The sequence below is a fragment of the Halichoerus grypus genome, chromosome 3 (assembly GCF_964656455.1).
Source record: "Halichoerus grypus chromosome 3, mHalGry1.hap1.1, whole genome shotgun sequence".
NCBI classification, from domain to species: Eukaryota; Metazoa; Chordata; class Mammalia; order Carnivora; family Phocidae; genus Halichoerus; species Halichoerus grypus.
The window spans coordinates 159876266-159895877 of NC_135714.1; the positions used below are offsets into that span (position 1 = coordinate 159876266).

The 19612-nt window shown below is 49.3% G+C and overlaps 1 protein-coding gene and 1 long non-coding RNA gene across 4 annotated transcripts in view; one reads left to right on the plus strand and one right to left on the minus strand.

Annotated features, from left to right (window-relative positions):
• Positions 1–8293, minus strand: part of SLC25A37 (solute carrier family 25 member 37) — a 39973-nt gene extending 31680 nt beyond the window's left edge. The window contains exon 1 of one of the 2 annotated variants that reach the window (XM_036075087.2): positions 7968–8293. In XM_036075087.2, coding sequence (XP_035930980.1) covers positions 7968–8177 — 210 coding nt within the window. In that variant the 5' untranslated portion in view covers positions 8178–8293. Of the gene's footprint in view, positions 1–6958; positions 7049–7967 lie in introns of those variants that run through there. The other variant, XM_078069503.1, reaches the window with a different exon arrangement.
• LOC118524785 (uncharacterized) overlaps positions 7140–19612 on the plus strand; it is a 30637-nt gene continuing 18164 nt past the window's right edge. Inside the window, exons 1-4 of one of the 2 annotated variants that reach the window (XR_013446595.1) lie at positions 7140–7583; positions 10188–10647; positions 11604–11709; positions 16490–16584. This is a non-coding gene — a long non-coding RNA (uncharacterized LOC118524785). The remainder of the gene's footprint in view (positions 7584–10187; positions 10648–11603; positions 11710–16489; positions 16585–19612) is intronic. The other variant, XR_004911831.2, reaches the window with a different exon arrangement.

Sequence of the window (19612 nt, forward strand, 5' to 3'; positions counted from 1 at the left end):
TTCAGTCAACAAATCCTTAACTGAGCACGTACTATGTGCCAGGTATGGGTTCTGGCCATGGGAACATACCAGAGAACAAAAGAGCAAGATTCCTGCCCACTGGGAGCTTACATTCAAATAAGGGGAGACAGACCATAAATAATAGTCTAAATGTGAATAAAATATGCAAAGACTATAAGTAATAAATGTAAGTAAATGGCACTGTGTGTTAGAAGGTAACACACTGGCTGTGGAGAAAAACAGCAGGGCCAGGCAACAGGGAAGTGGGGGCCAGGGGAAGGAGGGTGTACTCAGTCGCGACTCGGGTGGTCAGGGACGCCATCAATGCAAAGGAGACAGTGAGTCGCCGAAACCAAGGTGGCAGCCGTGGGAGGGAGATGAACAAAGGCAAGGGCTACTATAGATGTACCAGTGGAAGGGTCTTAAAAACATACGGGGGGGGTCGGGGATGGCGGGGAGAGTGGGCAGAGGGGGGAGAAAGGCTGAACAGGGTCACCAAGTTCCTGAGGGAGGGGGCCCAGGCTGGAGGGGAGGCAGGGATGTCTACACTGCACATCCTGGACACCGAGGCAGCCACGTCTACGACATGTCTGTGAGGCAAGAGATGCCCAGCTCCCAGAAAGACAGGACCGGAGACACCAGTGTGCCATCCGTGAGCGGCCGGGATCCAGGTGGAAACTAAGGGAAGAAGAGAGGGTGGCAGGCCGGCTGCTAAGGAAGACCAGGCAGCTGCCCCCTCATCAGAGAGGCCAGGAAAACAATGACTGAGTTTCTAAGCAAGGAGATCATAGCAGCCTCCAGGAGGTTTCCAGCAGAGTGGTGAGCACAGAGCCAAAGGCCTGGCCGGTGAGGGGTGGGCGGCGGACAAGGTGAGGAAGCAGAGACCAAGTGTCAATGATCCTTTCCTAACACTTGTTATTTTAAGGAGAAAGACCCCTGGGGCCCCTGGGGTCAAGGTGAGACGTCCGGTGTTTGTTATTTAAGATGGGACAAGTTTGGACTGTATAAATGCTTTAAAGAAGGAATCACTGGTCGGGGGAAGGCAAAAGATACTGAAACCGAGTTACTCATGAGAGAGATGACCAAAATAGCCACCAGCATGACCATTTATAGCACATTTATACAGCAGACTCGGCAGCAAGAGCTTTTCGGGAGATGCCTCATTCAATTCTTTCACCGGCCCTGGAAGGGAGGTCCGGGTATTAACATCCCCGCTCGGCAGACAAGGACACTGAGCTGACAGGGCTCACTCACGCGCCCCGATGGAGACGCAGAACTGAACGCAGGTGTCCGTGGCTGGTTCCCACACACCGCCTTGCCCCAGGCCCGCTGATTCACCTTTGACGAAGGAGGGAGCCTCTTCCCGAGGACAGTAGGAAGGCGGGGAACAGCACGCTGGTTGGAAGGACAGTGACAGGAAGGTGTGAGCTGGACCGGGGTCCTGCTTTCTCTCTGAACGAGGGAGCAAGATGCCACGCAGGGGCTGAGAAGGCGGAGGGATGGGAGTTTGAGGAGCTGCCGAGGAGGATGGAAATAGGCTGACCAGGACACCCAGAAGGACAGGCTGAGGGCCCCAGGGGCACGCGCACACAGGGCACCACCAGTGGCAGCAAACACGCGATTTTCCTCCAGAGGGGCTCGACTGCCCAACGGGGCGCTGGGTCATCCAGGACCAGGGTCTGGGCAGACCAGTGAGGCAGGGAAAGAGAGGTCCCTGGAACGGCTGCAGTGGCGGGCCACAGGCTCCCGTGTGGATGAGGAAGACGGGGCCAGGCTGAGGCCTAGGCAGTGGGGCCAGGCTGACACATGTGGATTCAAGATCTCAGAGGCGGAAACCGTCGGGGTTAGGATGAGGCCCCGTGGAGTCACAGGCCATCAACCCGAGGGGCATAAAGAACATAGAGATTTGGATGTTAGTCCGGTGGCGCCCAGGAGGGGACGTCCTCAGAGTGATGATGGGATTCATTCGCGGTGGAAGCAGCCTGTGAGCCAGACACCAATGTCCAGAGAGAACAGGGCAATGTCCAGAGAGAACGGGGAAAGTAGCTGCAGAACTATGTTGTTGACGATGCCGGAGATGAAGGTGAGCACTGAGCCCCAGAGAGCACTCAATGCCCAGCAGGCTCCCTCATCAGTGCTCTAGGGACTGAAGCCTCACAGCCCCTCTCCCCTTTGCACTGACAGGAAATGGGGCACAGAGAGAAGACAGGAGGAGAGACCTGCCCAAGGTCACACTAAGCGGAGCCAGGACCCAGTCCACGCGGTCTGGCTCAAAGGCCCCTGCTCCTCACCACTCGCCTCCTGCCTCTGCCTCCTGCCTCTTAGCGTAAGTCAGGCTGGAGGCGGAGGTGAGCAGATGAAAGAGAGAGAGAGAAGAGGAAGGACCGGAGCCTCCAAGAAGAGGGGAGGCTAAGAGGCCGGTCGGTCACGGTGAGACGGCAGGAGCCCCAGAGGTGCCGGGGCTCGAGCTGACGGGAATCTTACACTTGAGAGGCTTCCGGGAAGGACAGGCCTCGGGAGAAGAGCTGGATTTCTATCAGGACGGGGAGACGGGAAGGAACATTCGGTGCAGATATAAGGGAGCTTGTTCTAAGGCACTTCCGCGGGGTGTGATGAAAAATAAAGAAAGAAGAAAGCAACGGAAAGCTAGGTCAGGAGAGAGAAACCAGCGAGGAAATTAGTATCTGCATTTTACAGACAAAGCAATTACAACTCAGAAAAGCGAAGTGGCTCTGCCCCAACCAATAAGTCAAAGACTAGGGATCTGAATCTCCCCAAGATAGTTCTCTGAGGGTGAGACTCGTGGCTCAAAAGAGCTTGAGGGGAGGTCTAGAGGGAAAGACAAAGTGATTAGATACATCCCCTCTATGGAAAACGCCAGCCGTGAACATTCAAGGTGGAGGCCGGGAGGGGAAGGGCAGGTTCAGGGCTCACAATGCCCTCCAAAGAGCTCGCGCAAACAGCAGGACTGTAGAGATGCGTCTGCAGCCAGCACTGAGGAGGCCGGAGGGCTCACTGAGGATTAAAAAAAGAAAAGGAAAATTCTCTGAGAAGGAAATGTTGGGTACTAGGAGAAATATGAAGAAAGCCAGAATGTTCTGGGGTTTAAGAGAGACTGCCAAAGGCTTCATTCAACACAGAAGCTAGTTCATCCAGTGGGCTGGGGAAAGGCAGCCCTCCTGAAGTTGGAAGGGGGTCAAAAACCCACGCCCATCAAATAGGGAGAGCGGACTACAGTCGGTCATTGCTCCGAAGAGCAGATGGGACAAAAGCTCTCGTGAATGAGATGGCCAAAGGTAGTTAAAACATGCCCAAAAGAAAACCAGGAAGAGATACGGGACACACACACTCCGCAGAGCAATGCCCTCTCCCCTGTGACACGTGCACACCTCTGGGCACTTTAAAGACACAGTCAGGTAAATCCCCCATTCAGGCCCAACTGCCTCTCCCTACTGAAGAGGTGAGGGCACCTTCCCTGCCCACTAGAATCCTAGGGGCGCCCCCTCAAGCCCTGGCCCAGACTGCCCCTCCCCCACTTCCGGGCGGAGGGGGCTGGGTCAGGTCTGCCCCCTCCTCCAGCGGCAGGCCTGCCAGGTGCAGATCCGGGCAACGGCACCGGCGGGCACGAAGCAAAGAAAAGGACACGAGTTCCAGAGTACGCCTTTCTTGACTCCATACCCCTTCCAAATGCACCTTTTAGAAAAGCATCACCCACTTAAGGACAGAAAAAAAGGGAGGGGAGGAACCTGAAGGAGACAAGACAGGAGAAGAGCGACAGAAAAATCACTATAATTTTCTTGCAAGAACTAGAGCAATTTGGGATTTCACGCCCTTTTGAAGCTGAATGGCAGCTACTGAACTGTACTTGGTTTTGAAAACACTGCAGTGGGTGGGAGGGGACTCTGGCTGCCACCCTCACCCTCCCGCTGAGCACCCTGCCTACCAGCCAGCCTGCATGGCTGGGACCCTGAGGAGCAAACTCAGAAGGTGAGGAATGCTGAGCCGTCCTGGCACCTGCCTGGCTCACTGCGGCTCAAAGCTCAGCAAGGCCAGCCACAGAAGCCCCTGAGGCCAACCGAGCTTTCCAACTGGCTCAGCACCCACCAGCTCCTCGAGAGAAGGCTGAGCCTCACCCCCTCGCTGCCCGCTCCTCTCCATGGACGGCACCCAGCTGGGAAGGAGGGCTTCACCTGGCACAGTTAAAGGCAGCGTTTCCCTGAGAAGCAAAGGGAAGGGCCGAGAAAGGGTCAGCGGAAGTTCCCTCTCTTCAAATCTTTCCTGTTTCCTTTTGCCCCCCGCTTTCACCACCACGGGATTCAGCGTGGTCTAGAATGGTGTGCCTAATCTGGTTGGAATTTCCTCCTCCGCCCACCTGGCATTCTCCCCACGGTCTTGAGCACTCCCAACCAGGGCTTCTCGCAGCCACCCCACGTGCTGGTCTAGGTGACCACGCCACTTGCCACTCTGGAGCACCAGCTAGAGAATCATGGAAAACCTGCTGCAAAGCCCCAGTTGGGAAGGAAGGGGTAATTGCTACCGGTTGGCGAAAGCACTGCGGGGCCCCCATGCTCCTTCCCTTGGTACCATGGAGACCATACAGTTACTGGGAACTGACAAGAAGTCCGGGTGGCCGGGCCCTGTATGGATTCATAAGCACTCACAGTCCACCCCCAGGGACTAAATGAGAGAAGAAGGCACAGGAAGGAGCAGAAAAGTTGCCGAAGGTCTTCCAAATAACCCTTTAATAATCACAGACTGCTGGAGCTTGAGACACATTAGTGATCATTAGGTTCAGTGTTCTTCATACTTTTTTGGCCGTAACTCCGAGTCAGAAGGGGATTTTACACAGCCATCCACGGGACACACACACACACACACACACACACAATCCAAACAATTTCACCAAGCAACACTTCTTACTATAGGCCACACACACTTGTATTTTGTACTCTGACCATTAGAGAGACTAATCTTTCTTAAAATGTTGATGCCATTAATGGGTCACAACCCACAGTTTGAAAAACACAGGTAATTAAAGTGACACTGGGGGGGGTAGGATGTGGCTTCATGGGAAAGCATATTTAACATAATAATTTTAAGCATTAGTAAGGTTGGCTTTCTGCCCGTGACCACAGCAGCAAGCAGCTCATCTGGCTCAGCGGTCAAAGTGACCAGCACTGACTTCCATGGTCTACACCATCTAGGACAGAAAAACTGGGAAAAGCGGGCCCACCTGATACTCCCACTTAACCTCACATATTCGAAGTTCAAAATGTGTAACTTATAAAATCAGAGATAATTTTTCCAGCATACAATTTACATTGACATGGCTTCGACTGTAATAATTCTTTGGAATTTCAAGTACCATAAAAGAGGACAATGGGGTTCTGTGTAAGTAGAAAGGGGGACAGGTTAAGAATGGGGAGAAATACTGAACTGGCCCGTAGCCCCCACTTTACAGACACAACACTAAGGCACAGAACAGTGCCTGAGGCATGAAGCAAGTTAGGGGCAGGGCTGGAAACCCAACCCAGGGCTCCTGACTCCTTTACTCACGGTCTCCATCACCCAAAATATTTAAGAAGAACACAGTCGAGGTTTCCCCAAGTGAAGCATTTCCATGACTGAAGCATGGATGCGTCCCTGATATGTCACGCTGGGCACAGACAACTGTGCTGATCTTGGCAGACCTGGGCACTCGGCTGCAGCCTCCCTGGGATCATGCAACGGGGCTCACACCACTTAACACTCTCTCTGTGCCTTTTGTCTCAGCTGAGAAATGAAAAGAAGAATCCTTGCTACCCTCGTCTGAGAAAGTTGTAGTGAAAAACGAGGTGCTTTAAAACCAAACCTGCATGCTTAAAAACAGAAGAAGCCCTTACTAGTGACCAGGGCCTTCATTTTACAGTCAAGCCCCATAAGGTGAGTGACTTGTCTGGGACAGCCCTGTTACCTATCCGCAGGTGAAAACTGCTATGTAAAGTAATACTAAGTACACAGTGACATCTGGATTAAAACATACGACGTCTACGGGGCAGAAGGAGCGGCAGGGAAGAAACTAAACACAGAACACACAATTTAAACATATAAGACGAATGCCTCTTTAGACGGACATAGGGAGTTGAAAAGGCATGACTAATTACATCTAATCCTAAAGATAAGCTGTAGTGATGCTCTGAACCACACTCAGCAAAACCTCACATGTGGCATAGTTAGTTCCTCAATGGAACGTTCATCTCTGCCACCCTGTGGGTCCGGTGCCTGCTCGAATAACATCTCCCTGCCCCTAACTTTCCCCATACTCTGTCCAAGGCACTGGAGACAACAGCTTCGAATATGGGAAATTGTATTACATGTGACGGATTCCTTCCTATACAAATGCCACCTGGTATCTGCCCAGGGTCTTTCCTGGAGAAGCTGTGAAAACCTACGAGGCAAGATCTCCCCCATGCCCTCCATAACCCTGGCAGCAAGGGCCGTTCCCTTAATTCCCCCTGGGGATGCTGGAGGGTCCGAAGAGGTGATACCTCAGGCCCAGCAGCAGCATCAAAGGCTTGGGCCTCACCTTACTGCAAATGCCCATGCTTTCTCTCACTGGACTCCTGTCTGTCCACTGACTGCCAGCTCCCAGAGAGCTGCCCAGGGCAGGGAAAACCCTGACTTAGACATTCCGGTCTTCACTCCTTGCAAGTGGGGCCAGGATCAGCAACAAGATTCAGCTGCCAGTGGGGGAGCTCGGTGGGCCCTGCCTTTCAAGATAACTGCCACCCAGAGAGGTCCCAAATCTCAGAAAGCACTCTTGGGCTGGAGTCAGAGGAAACAGGTGGAGTATGAGCCCAGGCAGGTGAAGCAGTTCATAGCTCTTTGCCTCGGTTTCTTCATCTGTTAATCCCTGGGTTGCTGGATGAATTCGACGAGTTATGCCTACAGAAGTGCAAGATGGCAATACCAGCATTACCTTCCTGAACAGGCGGGCAGAAGGCAGCTCTCAGGCTAACAGGAAAAATCCGCCTGGCTGACGCTGCCTCTTTGCAGAAATGCACGTAAAACTACCTGGGGAAGTGACAGGCAAACCGAGTGCCTATTACACAACCCACAGTAAGAGTTGTATAGCACATGCTCTCCTTGCCTGCCCTCCTCCCTGCAACAAAAAGAGAAGGCAAATGTCACTGCAGGGCTCACTGCCTCTAGGCTGCTCAGCCGCCCGAACTTCTGGGGGAAGAGGTGCAGAAACCCTGAGAAAAGGGGATCACGTAGGGCGTCGCTGAACTGGTATTCCCAAGAGAGCTGCCAAGAACCAGGAGAACCCCTGCCACTCCTACGCCTCCCCAGAGACCCTGGGAGCCGAAGCCACACACCCGGGCCGGAGCGCGCACCGCCGAGCAGGGGCCACGTTTCTCGGCGCTAGCGTGGTTAGCGCTTCCCGGCCGCCAGCTCCCTCGGAAACTGCGCACGTGTGGGCAGCCGTGGCCACCCTGCACGGACCGGGGGACGCCTCTCGCCGCGGCTCGGACACTGGGCGCGCCAGCGGGAGCCGCGAAGAGCTGGAACCCCAAAGCCCTCGGATCGCGTGGGCAGACGTGGTAAGACTGTGCAAAGCGGCACCGATCGCCCTCCCTCGGGCACCCCGCCGCCACCGCCGAGACCGGGGGCGCTCGCCAATTCTTCTCCCCCGCCGCAGCGCCCCCAGCAGCCTGGGTGGGGAAGGCAGTGGGAGCGGCGGTGCGTGGCGCCGGTCGGAGCACCCTCGTGGGCTAGGGGCGCCCCCGGGGCCCAGGCGCGCGGCGGAAGGAGAGGCTCGGCGCGCTCGAGGCGAGAGCGGGGGTGCCGCGCCCCACGCCCGCCGCAGCCGGGAGGAGCGGTGGTTTCGGGGCGCTCCCCCAGGCTGCTCTTGCGCGGGATGCAAACGCACGCGCGCGTACTCTCCTGTCCGCTCGCTCCGTCCCTAAAGTCTCCTCGCGCCTCACCTTCACTGAGTCTACCGGGTACATGACCGAGTGCTCCAGGATCCCGGCCATCGCTCCGGCTGTCATGTGGGTGGATAAAGAGGCGCTGGTCGGCAGGTTCTCATAGTCCTCCGACCCGGCGTCCTTGCAGCCGCCGCCGCCATCTCGGCTGTCCCCATCCATCCTGCGCCCCACAGCCTGGCTCCCTACGCCGCCGCAGCGCAGCTCCATCCGCCAGCTCCGCGGGGCGCGGGAGGCTGCAGGAGGTGGGCAGGGAGGGGGAGGGGGCGAAAAACTTCACTTCTTAAAGTGGGAACCACCTCCCCGGTTTTGCGGCGCCTGACGCCATGGCGGGCTGGGGTGGAGCAAAGGGGCCCGAGACACCAATCGCTGGAAAAGAAGAGGCCCGCCGCGGCCCCACCATTGGTGTGCGGGACACTGGGGTCCCGCCTTCCTGTGTGACGTCACTGTCCAGTGCAAATTTCCAAGCAACCGGACGGGGGCGAGAAGAGACGTTGGGGTGTCCCGGGAAGTTGTACTAGCTCCAGGGTGCTGCTGCCGCGCTTGGGGCAGGCTGGGCGGAGGGGCGGGGGGTCTGGTGGTCACTGGAGAGGGTCGTCCGGGCCCGCAGCGGGGACATGGCCAGGGGTGGAGGGAGATCAGGGACAACGGATAATCCTTTCCCAGACCGGGGTTTTGCAAACAGTGTTGCTCAGCAAGCGTTGGCATTCCTAAGGCCTGGAGAGGGGACAGTTGCTGCGAATGCCATTTATGGAGCAGTTATGATAGCCGGATAGGGGGTGAGGGCGCACGTGGGGGTGGAGTGGAGTTCTAGAATTGGAGACACTGCGCGATATCAGTGGTGCATCACCTTTTGTGCAGCACAGGGCATATACCATGGAGGAGACAGAGTCAAGGTCCTGTGCTAGACTGCTTGGTTGGGGAGAACACTCATTTAGTTGAAATTTTTTTCCCTCACTGGAAGCACATAGAGCTAAATTTGTTCCTCTTCTTATTTTCACAAAGAGGCTTAAAACCACCCTGCCCCCGACTGATCAAGACATGAGTAGTCATCAGAATGGAGCCTTTCTGAGGCACCTTCAGCACATTTTTCTCAGGACTGATATGCCTGGGAGGTCCTTAGAGGCTGATGTCTCAGTCAGGTGCCAAGTGGTTCCGAGTAAAATCTTGCAGCATTGCATCTACCTTCCTTTTAAGACTCTGGTCTCCTGGTCTTAAACTCATCCCAAGCTGACTTCTTAAAGTGTAACCCAGGCTGCTTTATTTCAGCCTCAACAATATTGTCTTGCTCTATCTCCGGGAAGAAGGAGCAATCAGAAAAGTAGGGGAATGACCTCTCTGTCTATGGAAGTCTCTGTGAAAGCATGGCATCTGTACAAATGTGCATGTTCTGGGGCTTAAGACGTGACACTTCTGAGATACCAGACACCTTATCCAGGGAAGCCTTCTGGTCAGGAGAGCTGGGCCTTGAGATATGAAAGGGTGGGGGAGATCCTGAAGATGCTGCACCCACTCTACCCTCACCCTGGTTCCAAGGATCAGGTCACAGCAACCCAGGCACCTCTCAGGGATTTGAGATACAGTGATGTGAGCATTGTTGATCAAGGCTTCCAGGCCGAGGGCACCAATTCCCCATTTTCGGTAGCTGCCAATAGTAGCTCCCAAGGCAAGTGGTAAGGATGTCACAGGTAGAGGCAAGCTCTGTTTAGTGTTGGCAGAGAAAATTTTCCCTGCTTTTACCATAGGTGATTTTTAAGAAACATTAATCGAAAGCCACTGATACTCATTTAAAAATGGATACCTTTTAACCAGTACATATTATTAACCAGTTGTCCCACTTCTGGAAATGTGCCACGAAAGTCTACATATGCATAAGCTCCTCTTCAAAGCACTATTTATAGTACTAAATAATTGGAAACAACTGAAATGTTCAACTAGAAGGTAATGGCTGAGTAAATGATGACATGTATATTAGTGAACTATTATGGGGCCATTAAAAATTGTGGTTATGTTATGCAATAAGATGAGAAATGATTATGATACAATGTTGGGTGAAGAAACAACACAAAACTCCATGACATTTACAAAGATGTAAATATTATGCACGCAGGAAGAGGGAAGTGGTCATTGTGATAGTGATGTAGGATTAAAGGTATTTTTACTATATTTTTCAGACCGAAATAATACATGTACTATTTCTATAACTTAATTCTTTTTTAGGATATAATCGCCTAATGGATGAGAAGCCTTCTGAACTTTGCAATGGTGATATTGCTGAAGAGAAGCCACCCTCTGGATGATTAAGGGGACTCCTGGCATATGTGAACAGGCCCATAATCTTCAGAGACATCAGACTTTTTAAAATTTCATTAAATAAATGTTAAGCCAGAGCCATTTAGAAAATCTTTGGAATATTGATTATAAGCATTCAGTATTTTTTCTTATCTTATAAGGTAGATATGGTGGGTTGGCACTCAGCATCCGTCTTAAACTCTTTCTTGTACTGCAGTGGCCAGAAATTTGTAAACCACATTTATCAGATCCTTGCAGCTAGTCTACACATGAATTATATTCTGCCAGTTGGATGAACTGGAGAGATCTGGGAGACAGTAAGGAGACGGAGGTCACCTTCCTGCTGCTTTGATGTTTTCTGCTGCCTAGCAAAGCCATAGACACTTGGGTAAGGAGCAGTTGGGGTGGGCAATGGCTTTCCTATTGCAACAGCTCTGCAGGGTCTGGTCACCAGATTCATGGATGTCAAGAAGCAATGTGGCAGTAGGAATGGCAGCAGGAATGGTAGCAGCCTCCTGATCCCTGCACCATAGCTTCAGTAGGTGGCCTTCCTCACCTTTCAAGACATGGCAGAGGATCCCTTGGAAGGCCAGTTTGGCAATGTGGATCTGAGAGTTATTCCTGGAGGCCCAGCCTAGGTTTCAGCTCTAAAAATATTGTGTATAGTAGCAAGAGGGCATAATAATGAAGGAGCCATTCCTGGGTATCAGAATACAGCCACCAGCCCTGGTCCTAGACCTCTGTGCAAGGCCTGTTTGGAGGGAGCTGACATCCCAGGTACCATCACCTAGTGCTTTGGCCACACTGTCAACACAGAGGGAGAGCATAGGGAGCCAGGAGCAGAGCAGTGATCCTGTCCTGTAGGGTGAACCTGGAGACTCAGAATGACTCGGCTGGTTCCACTGGGGTCTTATGTAAAGTTCCTGAATGTTGAAGTTTTGAAGATGTCATCATACTGCCCTAGCCCAACTGGGAGCCAGCCTCCATTTCAAAAGCGGGGGTGGGGGGGGAGGTTACAGAGGGTAGAGGGTGAAGAGCACTCGACTTGGAGTCATGGACCTGTTCAAACCCTGGTTCCACCATTTACTAGCTATGTGGCTCTTGCCCATTGGTTGGCATGCTTCCTCATCTGTTGGTAGGCATTCATGCTTAACACATGGTGAGTGAAACACAGAAAAAGATAAAATAAAAATCTCGTGGTGAAGGATATATAATTTGGGAGTATTGAGAGGAAAGAAAATGGAAAGGAGTTAACGGTCCAGACTTTCTCCAAAATCTTACTTGTTTTTTTTCCACAATAATTGCTCCAACCCTGGCACCCGCCTGCCCACCTATGCAACACAGAGACGTATTAACACCCTACCCAGATTTCAACCAATGCCGTGGCGCCCACCGGGGACACACTTGTCTGCCAGAGAGGAGGCTCTGTGCCTTGGAGCAACTGCAGCTGGTATGATGTCTCCTAGAACAAAACCATGTGATGTGGTACCGGGCGGGGTGTGGGGGCTGGGGGGCATTTTGTCTTTGTTTTTCTCAATGTGCACTCATCCACATAGCCATTAATTTAAAGCCAGGTTTATCTGTTGGGAGGGCTGGGAGGACCTCTAGATGTGCAGGATCCCTCCCATTTATATATCTGGCCGTGTATTCCCAGAATCTCTCACTTTCCCAAGGACAGCACTGTGTTTCCTAAAAGCTGTGTGATTCATACTTTGGAATGAATCTCTCCATAAAACAGACAGAAGAAGAAATGAAGGCAAAAGCTAATCTTACTCCAGATCCCCATGTCAAATAAGGAAGTAGTGGGTGCGAGCCATCAGGCCCGGAGAACACGGAGCTGATTCACTTTACTGTCTTTTCAAACGATGGTGATGGGCAAGGGTCAGAACTGAGGGTTTAATCAGCAGACTGGGAGTGGAGTGTTGACCTGCTCACACGTCTGCAGACTCTACTGCTTGAGTCCACTGGTAATCGTCCATGTGAAGTGGCTGGGACCCCCTGCTGGGGGACAGTCCCCTGACTCCTGTTCTGTGGATGCCTGTGCCATCCGCCTTACCAGCTGCCCCATGCACTTTCACTGATGAGACTCAATGATGTCAGCTGCCTCCTCCCCACATCGGGGGCCACACTGTCCCCGCGCTGCTGCCATGGCCACTCCACTCAAGAGCCCATCCCCTAGTGAACGGCTCAAGGCTCCAGAATTGGACAGGGGTGTGGCAGAGGAGCACTAAAGCCCCAGTGGAGGCAAAGCATTAGCTAAATTCTGGGTGAGAGGCGCCACGTCTCTGTGTTTGCATGGGTGGACCTGGGGCCATCCGGTAGCCACCCACCACAACTGCTCACACCTGTCATTTTTCCCTCTCCTCACCTTTTTCCACAAATATACTCGATTCTCCACGGCTTAAAAAAAATCCCTCTTCCCTGCTCCACGCCTTAAGCTGTCGCCCTGTTTCTCCCTCCATCCTGAAGTCCCTGAAAGAGTAATCTCCCTTTATCTTTCTGTACTCACAATGCACTCACTCCTGAAGCCTCTGCATGCCAGTTTCTAACCCCTGTGCTTTTCTAAAGGAGCTCTGGGAAAGGTCACCAAGGACCTCAGTGCCAAATCAGCCCAGTCCAGTCCTGACCTCTTGACCTCTGCCTCTTCTGGAATTCCTCGCTTCCTGTCTCTTCTTGCACTTCCAGCAGTGCCCTCTGCCTCCTCTACCTTGTCTCTCCTCACCCTGTCCTCGGAGCTCCTTTCTTTTCCTTCCTTTGCTCCTTTCTTCCGTCCCCACATTCCCATCACCAACCCTGGCTCTGTTTTAATTTGACCGTTCCTCCGCACTCGAGCCCCACATGTTCCTGTGCCTCACAGACAGTGCCATCTGAATACTCCACCTGAACCAAAAGCTCAGAAGGCGCATCCGCGTCCCAGGGCTGCCATCACTGAATACCACACACTGCGTGGCCTAAAATAACAGAACTATACTCTCCCATGGTTCTGGAGGTGACAAGTCCCAAATCAAGATGTTGGCAAAGCCACGCTCCCTCCAGAGCCTCTAATCGAGGATCCCTCCTAGTCTCTTCCTAGCTTCTGGTGGCTCCTGGCTGTGCTTGACGTTCTTTGGCTTGTAGATGTATCACTCCAATCTCTGCCTCCACTCTCACCTAGCGTTCTCCCTGTGTGTCTCCATGTCTACTGTCCAGATTTTCCTCTTCTTATAAGGACACCCGTCATATTGAATTAGGGGCTCATACTATGCCAGTATGACATCATCTTAACTTGATTATATCTGGCAAAGACCCTATTTCCAAATAAAGTCACATTCTCAGGTTCTCAGCGGACATGAATTTAGGATGGACACTATTCAATTCAGTACAGTGAGGGAGAGAGGCAAACCTGCAAAGGGGCGGGGGGCGGGGAGGCAGGTGACCTAGGTTCCTGTCCTGATTAATGTGCTTGGCCCCATTTCCTTTACCTATGAAAGGAGGGTTTGGAGTCAGTGGTGCGCAGGGTCCCCCCAGCTCTATCTTTCTGATCAAAAACTGAATTCGTAGGGCACCTGCGTGGCTCAGTCAGTTAAGCGTCTGCCTTTGGCTCAGGTCATGATCCCAGGGTCCTGGGATTGAGCCCCATGTCAGGCTCCCTGCTCAGTGGGGAGTCTGCTTCTGCCTTTCCCTCTGCCCCTCCCCCTGGCTTTCTCTCATTCTCTCTCTCTCAAGTAAATAAATAAAATCTTTAAAAAAAAACTGAATTCATAATCTTTCCTTCTAATTGGCAACTCCTAATGCCATTTTTATCTGTATTTTACAGGCAACCAAATGGCAAGCACAGAGTCGTTACTGACTCCTCTCTTTTTCCTCCTTGTTTTAATTGAAGTCTAATTAACATACAATATCCTATTAGTGTCAGATGTATGTTATAGTGAATTGATATTTTTATACTTTATGAAATGATCCCCACAATAAGTCTAGCTACCATCAGTCACCATACAAAGTTATTACAATATTATTGAGTATATTCTTTAGGCTGTAAATTACACCCCCATGACTTATTTATTTTATAACTGGAAGTTTGTACCTCTTCATCCCTTCACCTGTTTTGCCTACTCCCCACCCCCTTCCCACTCTGGTAACCAGCAGTTTGTTTCCTGTATCTTTGAGTCTGTTTCGGTTTTGTTTGCTTTGTTTTTTAAATTCCACATGTAAGTGGCCTTTATTATGTTGAGGTACATTCCTTCTCCATCCCCTTTTTTGAGAGTTTGTAATCATAAAAGGATGTTGAATTTTGTCAAATGTTTTTTCTGCCTCTATTGAGATGATCATATGATTTTTATCCTTTGTTTCCTTAATGTGGTATATCACATATTTGTAGATGCTGAACCATCCTTGCATCCTTGGAATAAATCCCACTTGATCATGGTTTATGATCTTTTGATGCATTATTGAATTCAGTTTGCTAATATTTTTTGAGGATTTTTGCATCTATGGCCATCAAGGATATTGGCCTGTAATTTTCTTTTCTGTGTGTTGTCTTTGGTTTTGGTATCAGGGTAATACTTGCCTTGAAAAATGATTTGGAAGCATTCCCTCCTCTTTAATTTTTTGGAATAATTTGAGAAGGATATGTACCAACTCTTTTTTAAATGTTTGGTAGAATTCACCTATAAAGCCATCTGGTTCCGGATTTTTGTTTGGGGGAGTTTTTAAGTTCCTGATTCAATTTTATTACTTGTAATCAGTCTATTTTCTATTTCTTTGTGAGTCAGTATTGGAAGTTTATATGTTTCCAGGAATTTATCCATTTTTTTTTAGATTTTCTAATTAGTTAGCATATCATGGTTCATAGTAGTCTTTTATGATCTTTCGTATTTCTGTGGCATCAGTTGTAACTTCTCTTTCATTTCTGATTTTACTTATCTGGGCTCTCTCTCTTTGTTTCTTGATGAGTCTGGCTAAAGGTTTATCAATTTCTTTTTATCTTTTCAAAGAACCAGCTTTTAGTTTCATTTATCTTTTCAGGTTTTTTTAGTCTCTATTTCATATTTCCTCTCTAATCTTTATTATTGCCTTCCTTTTAACTTTGGGTTTTGTTTGTTCTTCTTATTCTACTTCCTTTAAGTGTAAAGTTAGACTCTTTATTTGGAATTGTTTTTGCTTCTTGAAGTAGGCATGTATCACCATGAATTTCCCTCTTAGAACTGCTTTTGCTGCATCCCAAAGATTTTGGAAAGTTCTGTTTCCATTTTCATTCGTCTCGAGGTATTTTCTGATTTCTTCTTTGCGTTCCTCACTGACCCACTGTTGTTTAGTAACACTCCTCTCCTTTTCTCCCTCGAAGATCCTGTCAGCCATATGGAGATCTGGCCTCTTAGAGAGCATCACTTACAGCTATGGTGACTATATAGTTTATCATCCAAATGGGTTGATTTTTTTTTAAGATTTTTTTTTTATTTATTTGACAGAGAGAGAGAGCACAAGCAGGGGGAGTGGAAGAAGCAGGCTCCCCACTGAGCAGGGAGCCCAATGCAGGACTCCATCCCAGGACCCTGGGATCATGACCTGAGCCTAAGGCAGACACTTAACCAACTGAGCCACGCAGGTGCCCCCAAATTGGGATTATTTTTGAGAGTAAATGGGGTGCTGTTAACAGTTACACCAGTACAGAAAATATAAACTGAGACCTTCCTAGGAAAACTCAGACATATGGTCACCCTACATAGAGCCACCCCTTGCTTTCCATCCCCAAACCTTCATCGACCTGTAGCCCTGTCCCATCCTTACATCCTCTTCTAAGGGAGGGCTCTCCGTGTCTCCACTTGCTGAAATGGTACTCATTTCTCAGTTCAGATGGCTTTGCTTTCATGAAGCCTTATCTCACCCGGAAAAAGTGAGCTGAACCCTGTCACACTTTCATGCTTCCTTCAGGGCTCTTGCTACCTCTCACTTTACATTACAGTTCTAGTAGCCATGTCTTAGCTCTCCCACTACATTCTAAGTTCCTTGAGGATGTAAGCTGAGTAAGCAATCAATATTTGTTAAAGGAGTAAGAGTTTCTTTCAAAAGAGCTCCATATTCTTACATAACATTAAAACATCGCAGACTCATGATCTCCAGGAAATTAAAGCATGTTGCACTTTAGATCCCAGGGCTCTGAATATAGTTTGTGAAGAAGGGAAAAAAGTGGCATTTTCTTTTCTTCCAAAGGACATGTCACAAATGCTAACTTAGGTTGCTACTTTTCTTAGGAACTTGAAGTTGCAAAGCCCAGGAACTGGAAGAGACCTAGAATGTGATACAGTCTGTAAGTCTCATCTCACATGTCGCAAAAGAGATCCAAAAGGTAAAGCAACTTGTCCAAGGACACAAAGTGGTTAATGGCAGAACTGGGTTCAAAACCCAGGTGTCTCATTCCTTACTCTTTCACTCCACACCTTTGAAATATACCCTGAGGCTGATAAGACTCCTTTATTGCTGCCATTAGTTATATCTCAGATGGCTGCTGCATAAAAATCAATAGTCATCAATCCTCCACTCTGGCCCGGTTTACCTGACACAGCACATTAACACATGGCCACATTTGCCAAATTCCATACGTGAGTTTTACACTGAGCTCTGGGCCTCATGAATAAGAGATGGTGATCCTTCAGACAGTACAGTGACCATTTTCAAACATCTCAAATAGAACCACTGAGCATAAAAGAGGTGCTCTTTAAGGAAATATAGGAGAAATAGAAAGCATGTACTTTGCGGGGCACCTGGGTGACTCAGTCAGTTAAGCATCTGCCTTCGGCTCAGGTCATGATTCTGGAGTCCTGGGATTGAGCCCCTCATCGGGCTCCCTGCTCCAAGGAAAGCCTGCTTCTCCCTCTCCCACTCCCCCTGCTTGTGTTCCCTCTCTCTCTGTCTCTCTCTCTCTCTGTCAATTAAATTAACAAAATCTTTTAAAAAAATAAATAAAATAAATAAATAAAGTTTATTTATTTAAGTTATCTCTCCATCCAACATGGGGCTTGAACTCAAGACCCCAAGATCAAAATTAACACGCTGCTCTGACTGAGCCAGCCAGGCACCCTGCCCCCCAAATCACTCTTAATCCACTGCTCTCTCAAGTATCTCGTTTATTTATCCTCTCTCTCCCTCCCCCATATCTCTCTCTCTCTCTCTCTCTCACACACACACACACACACACACTGTAAGCTTCAAGAAAACAGACGATGGGTGTCACATCTTCGTAGCTGTGTCCCCAGTGCCTGGAAATACGACTGGCACAGACCCAGCTATCACTAAGTAGATGCGAATGAATAAATGCAATGTCACTTCCTCCAGGAAGACTTCCCTGACCCCAACAGCCCACACACATCTCTCTCCACTGAACTTTTCTAGGATTTGTTTGCTACATCACCCACATGACATTCATCATTCACTACTTTGTAATATGGTTCATTTCAGGACCTGCCTTGGTCTCCCTCGTAGATATTAAATCCCTGGAAGGCAGAATTCCTGGTTTAAACTTCTTTCTATCCCCAGAACCTAGCTCACAGCAGGCTCCAAATCTCCTGCTCATAACAGGAAAGCAATAAACATGTGCTCAATCCATTGAGGAGGAAACAGAGCATAATAGAAAATGTGAACTTTGTAGTCAGAAGTCCTGACTTACCATTTATTACCTAGCTGTATGTCCTTGGAAAATTTACTTAGCATCTCTGAGTCTGGATTCTCAATTATAAAAGGAGCGCAGGAATTCCTACATCATAGGATTTAAAAAGAAGTTCTATAAAGCAGTGTGTGTGTGTGTGTGTGTGTGTGTGTGTGTGGTGTGTATTTAAAAATGTCAATTCCGGGACGCCTGGGTGGCTCAGTCGTTAAGCGTCTGCCTTCGGCTCAGGTCATGATCCCAGGGTCCTGGGATCGAGTCCCACATGGGGCTCCTTGCTCAGTGAGGAGCCTGCTTCTCCCTCTCCCTCTGCTGCTCCCCCTTCTTGTGCTCTCTCTCTCTCTCTGACAAATAAATAAAAATCTTTAAAAAAAATAAAAAATAAAAATAAAAATGTCAATTCCCCCTTAATGTTTGACAAAAGTTTGTCATCTCTGACTGTAACCATGGACATATTGCATAGCATGTTTATGTTCCCCAAAGATTTTCTCTTCGGCAGCAGTTAATTCTGCTTCTTAAGTAGTCTCCTTTATCCCCCCAAAAAAGGCAAGTATATAACATGTTTATCAGAGTGTTTTTGATAAATGCAAGTGTATAAAATCAGGGCATGAACACAACTTGCTCAATTTAATAGGCTTCATTTCGATGTTATAATAAACAAAACCAATTCAGATTCTCACCATTGATTTCACATCCACAAACGGGACTTCAACAGCAATAGCAGTCTCTCAAAACTGATCAGCTTGGTGCAAGTAAGGGATGCCCTACTGTGGCACATTTGTGCAGGGAGGAATCCTTCTCTCATCTGCTGTGTCACAGCTTCATGCTCCCTTAGCCCCTGTGTGTCTCCACTCCCAGTAGCTGGCGGCCAAGTCTAGTAAACAATGGCCACTGGTGTCCCTCTGGAGAACTTTCCAGCGGTTTACATGTCTTACCTAATTTGATTCTGTTATTAGGGAGTAAGATGGAGAAGTGCAGGCTGTGTAATATTATCGTATGGTCGGGTGCATCTGTCGTTGCCCCCGAGGGTTGGTTAATGGGACTTGTATCAGCACAGAGGCAGGCGTGACACAGGACCCTGACCTTGACCAGGTTCGGTTCAACTATTTTTTTTTAATCTGCTACTAGGAAAAGTCATGGAATACAGACTTATCAACCTCTTAGAAGACACAATACCAGGAGGAGTAGCTTCCCGGAATGCTAAAAGTCAAGGTTGTTTTTAAAATCTCTAAAAACAGAAAATTTTACGCTTAAATCCTACACAGTATGGATATGCTGAATGGGCCAGAGCACTTGAGGACTGCTAAGTCTTCACATGACTGTAGTTGCCTGTAAGCTTGGCCCAAGCTCCAGCTTCTAGAGCATTTTTCCTGGTTCTCTTCACTTGGATAGCCACCCTTTGTCCTTCCAGTCTCCATTTGCATGTCCCCTCCTTTGGGAAGCCATCCTGATCCCACACCCTGACAGCTGGTTGCTCAGGCCAAAAACCCTGGAGTCATCCCAAAGTCCTCATTGTGTTTACACAGAACACCCCACCTACCAAGAATCATGCCAGCCCTACCTGCCAATAGAAAAGATAGTTGTATTTGTCATTTATTAATGCATAACATGACTTTTACTGTTTATAGTTTTATTCATTGTGCTTTTGTCTATCTTCCTCCAATACCACGTAGCTTCACAAGAGAGAGGTCTTTGTTTTGTTCCACTGATAATT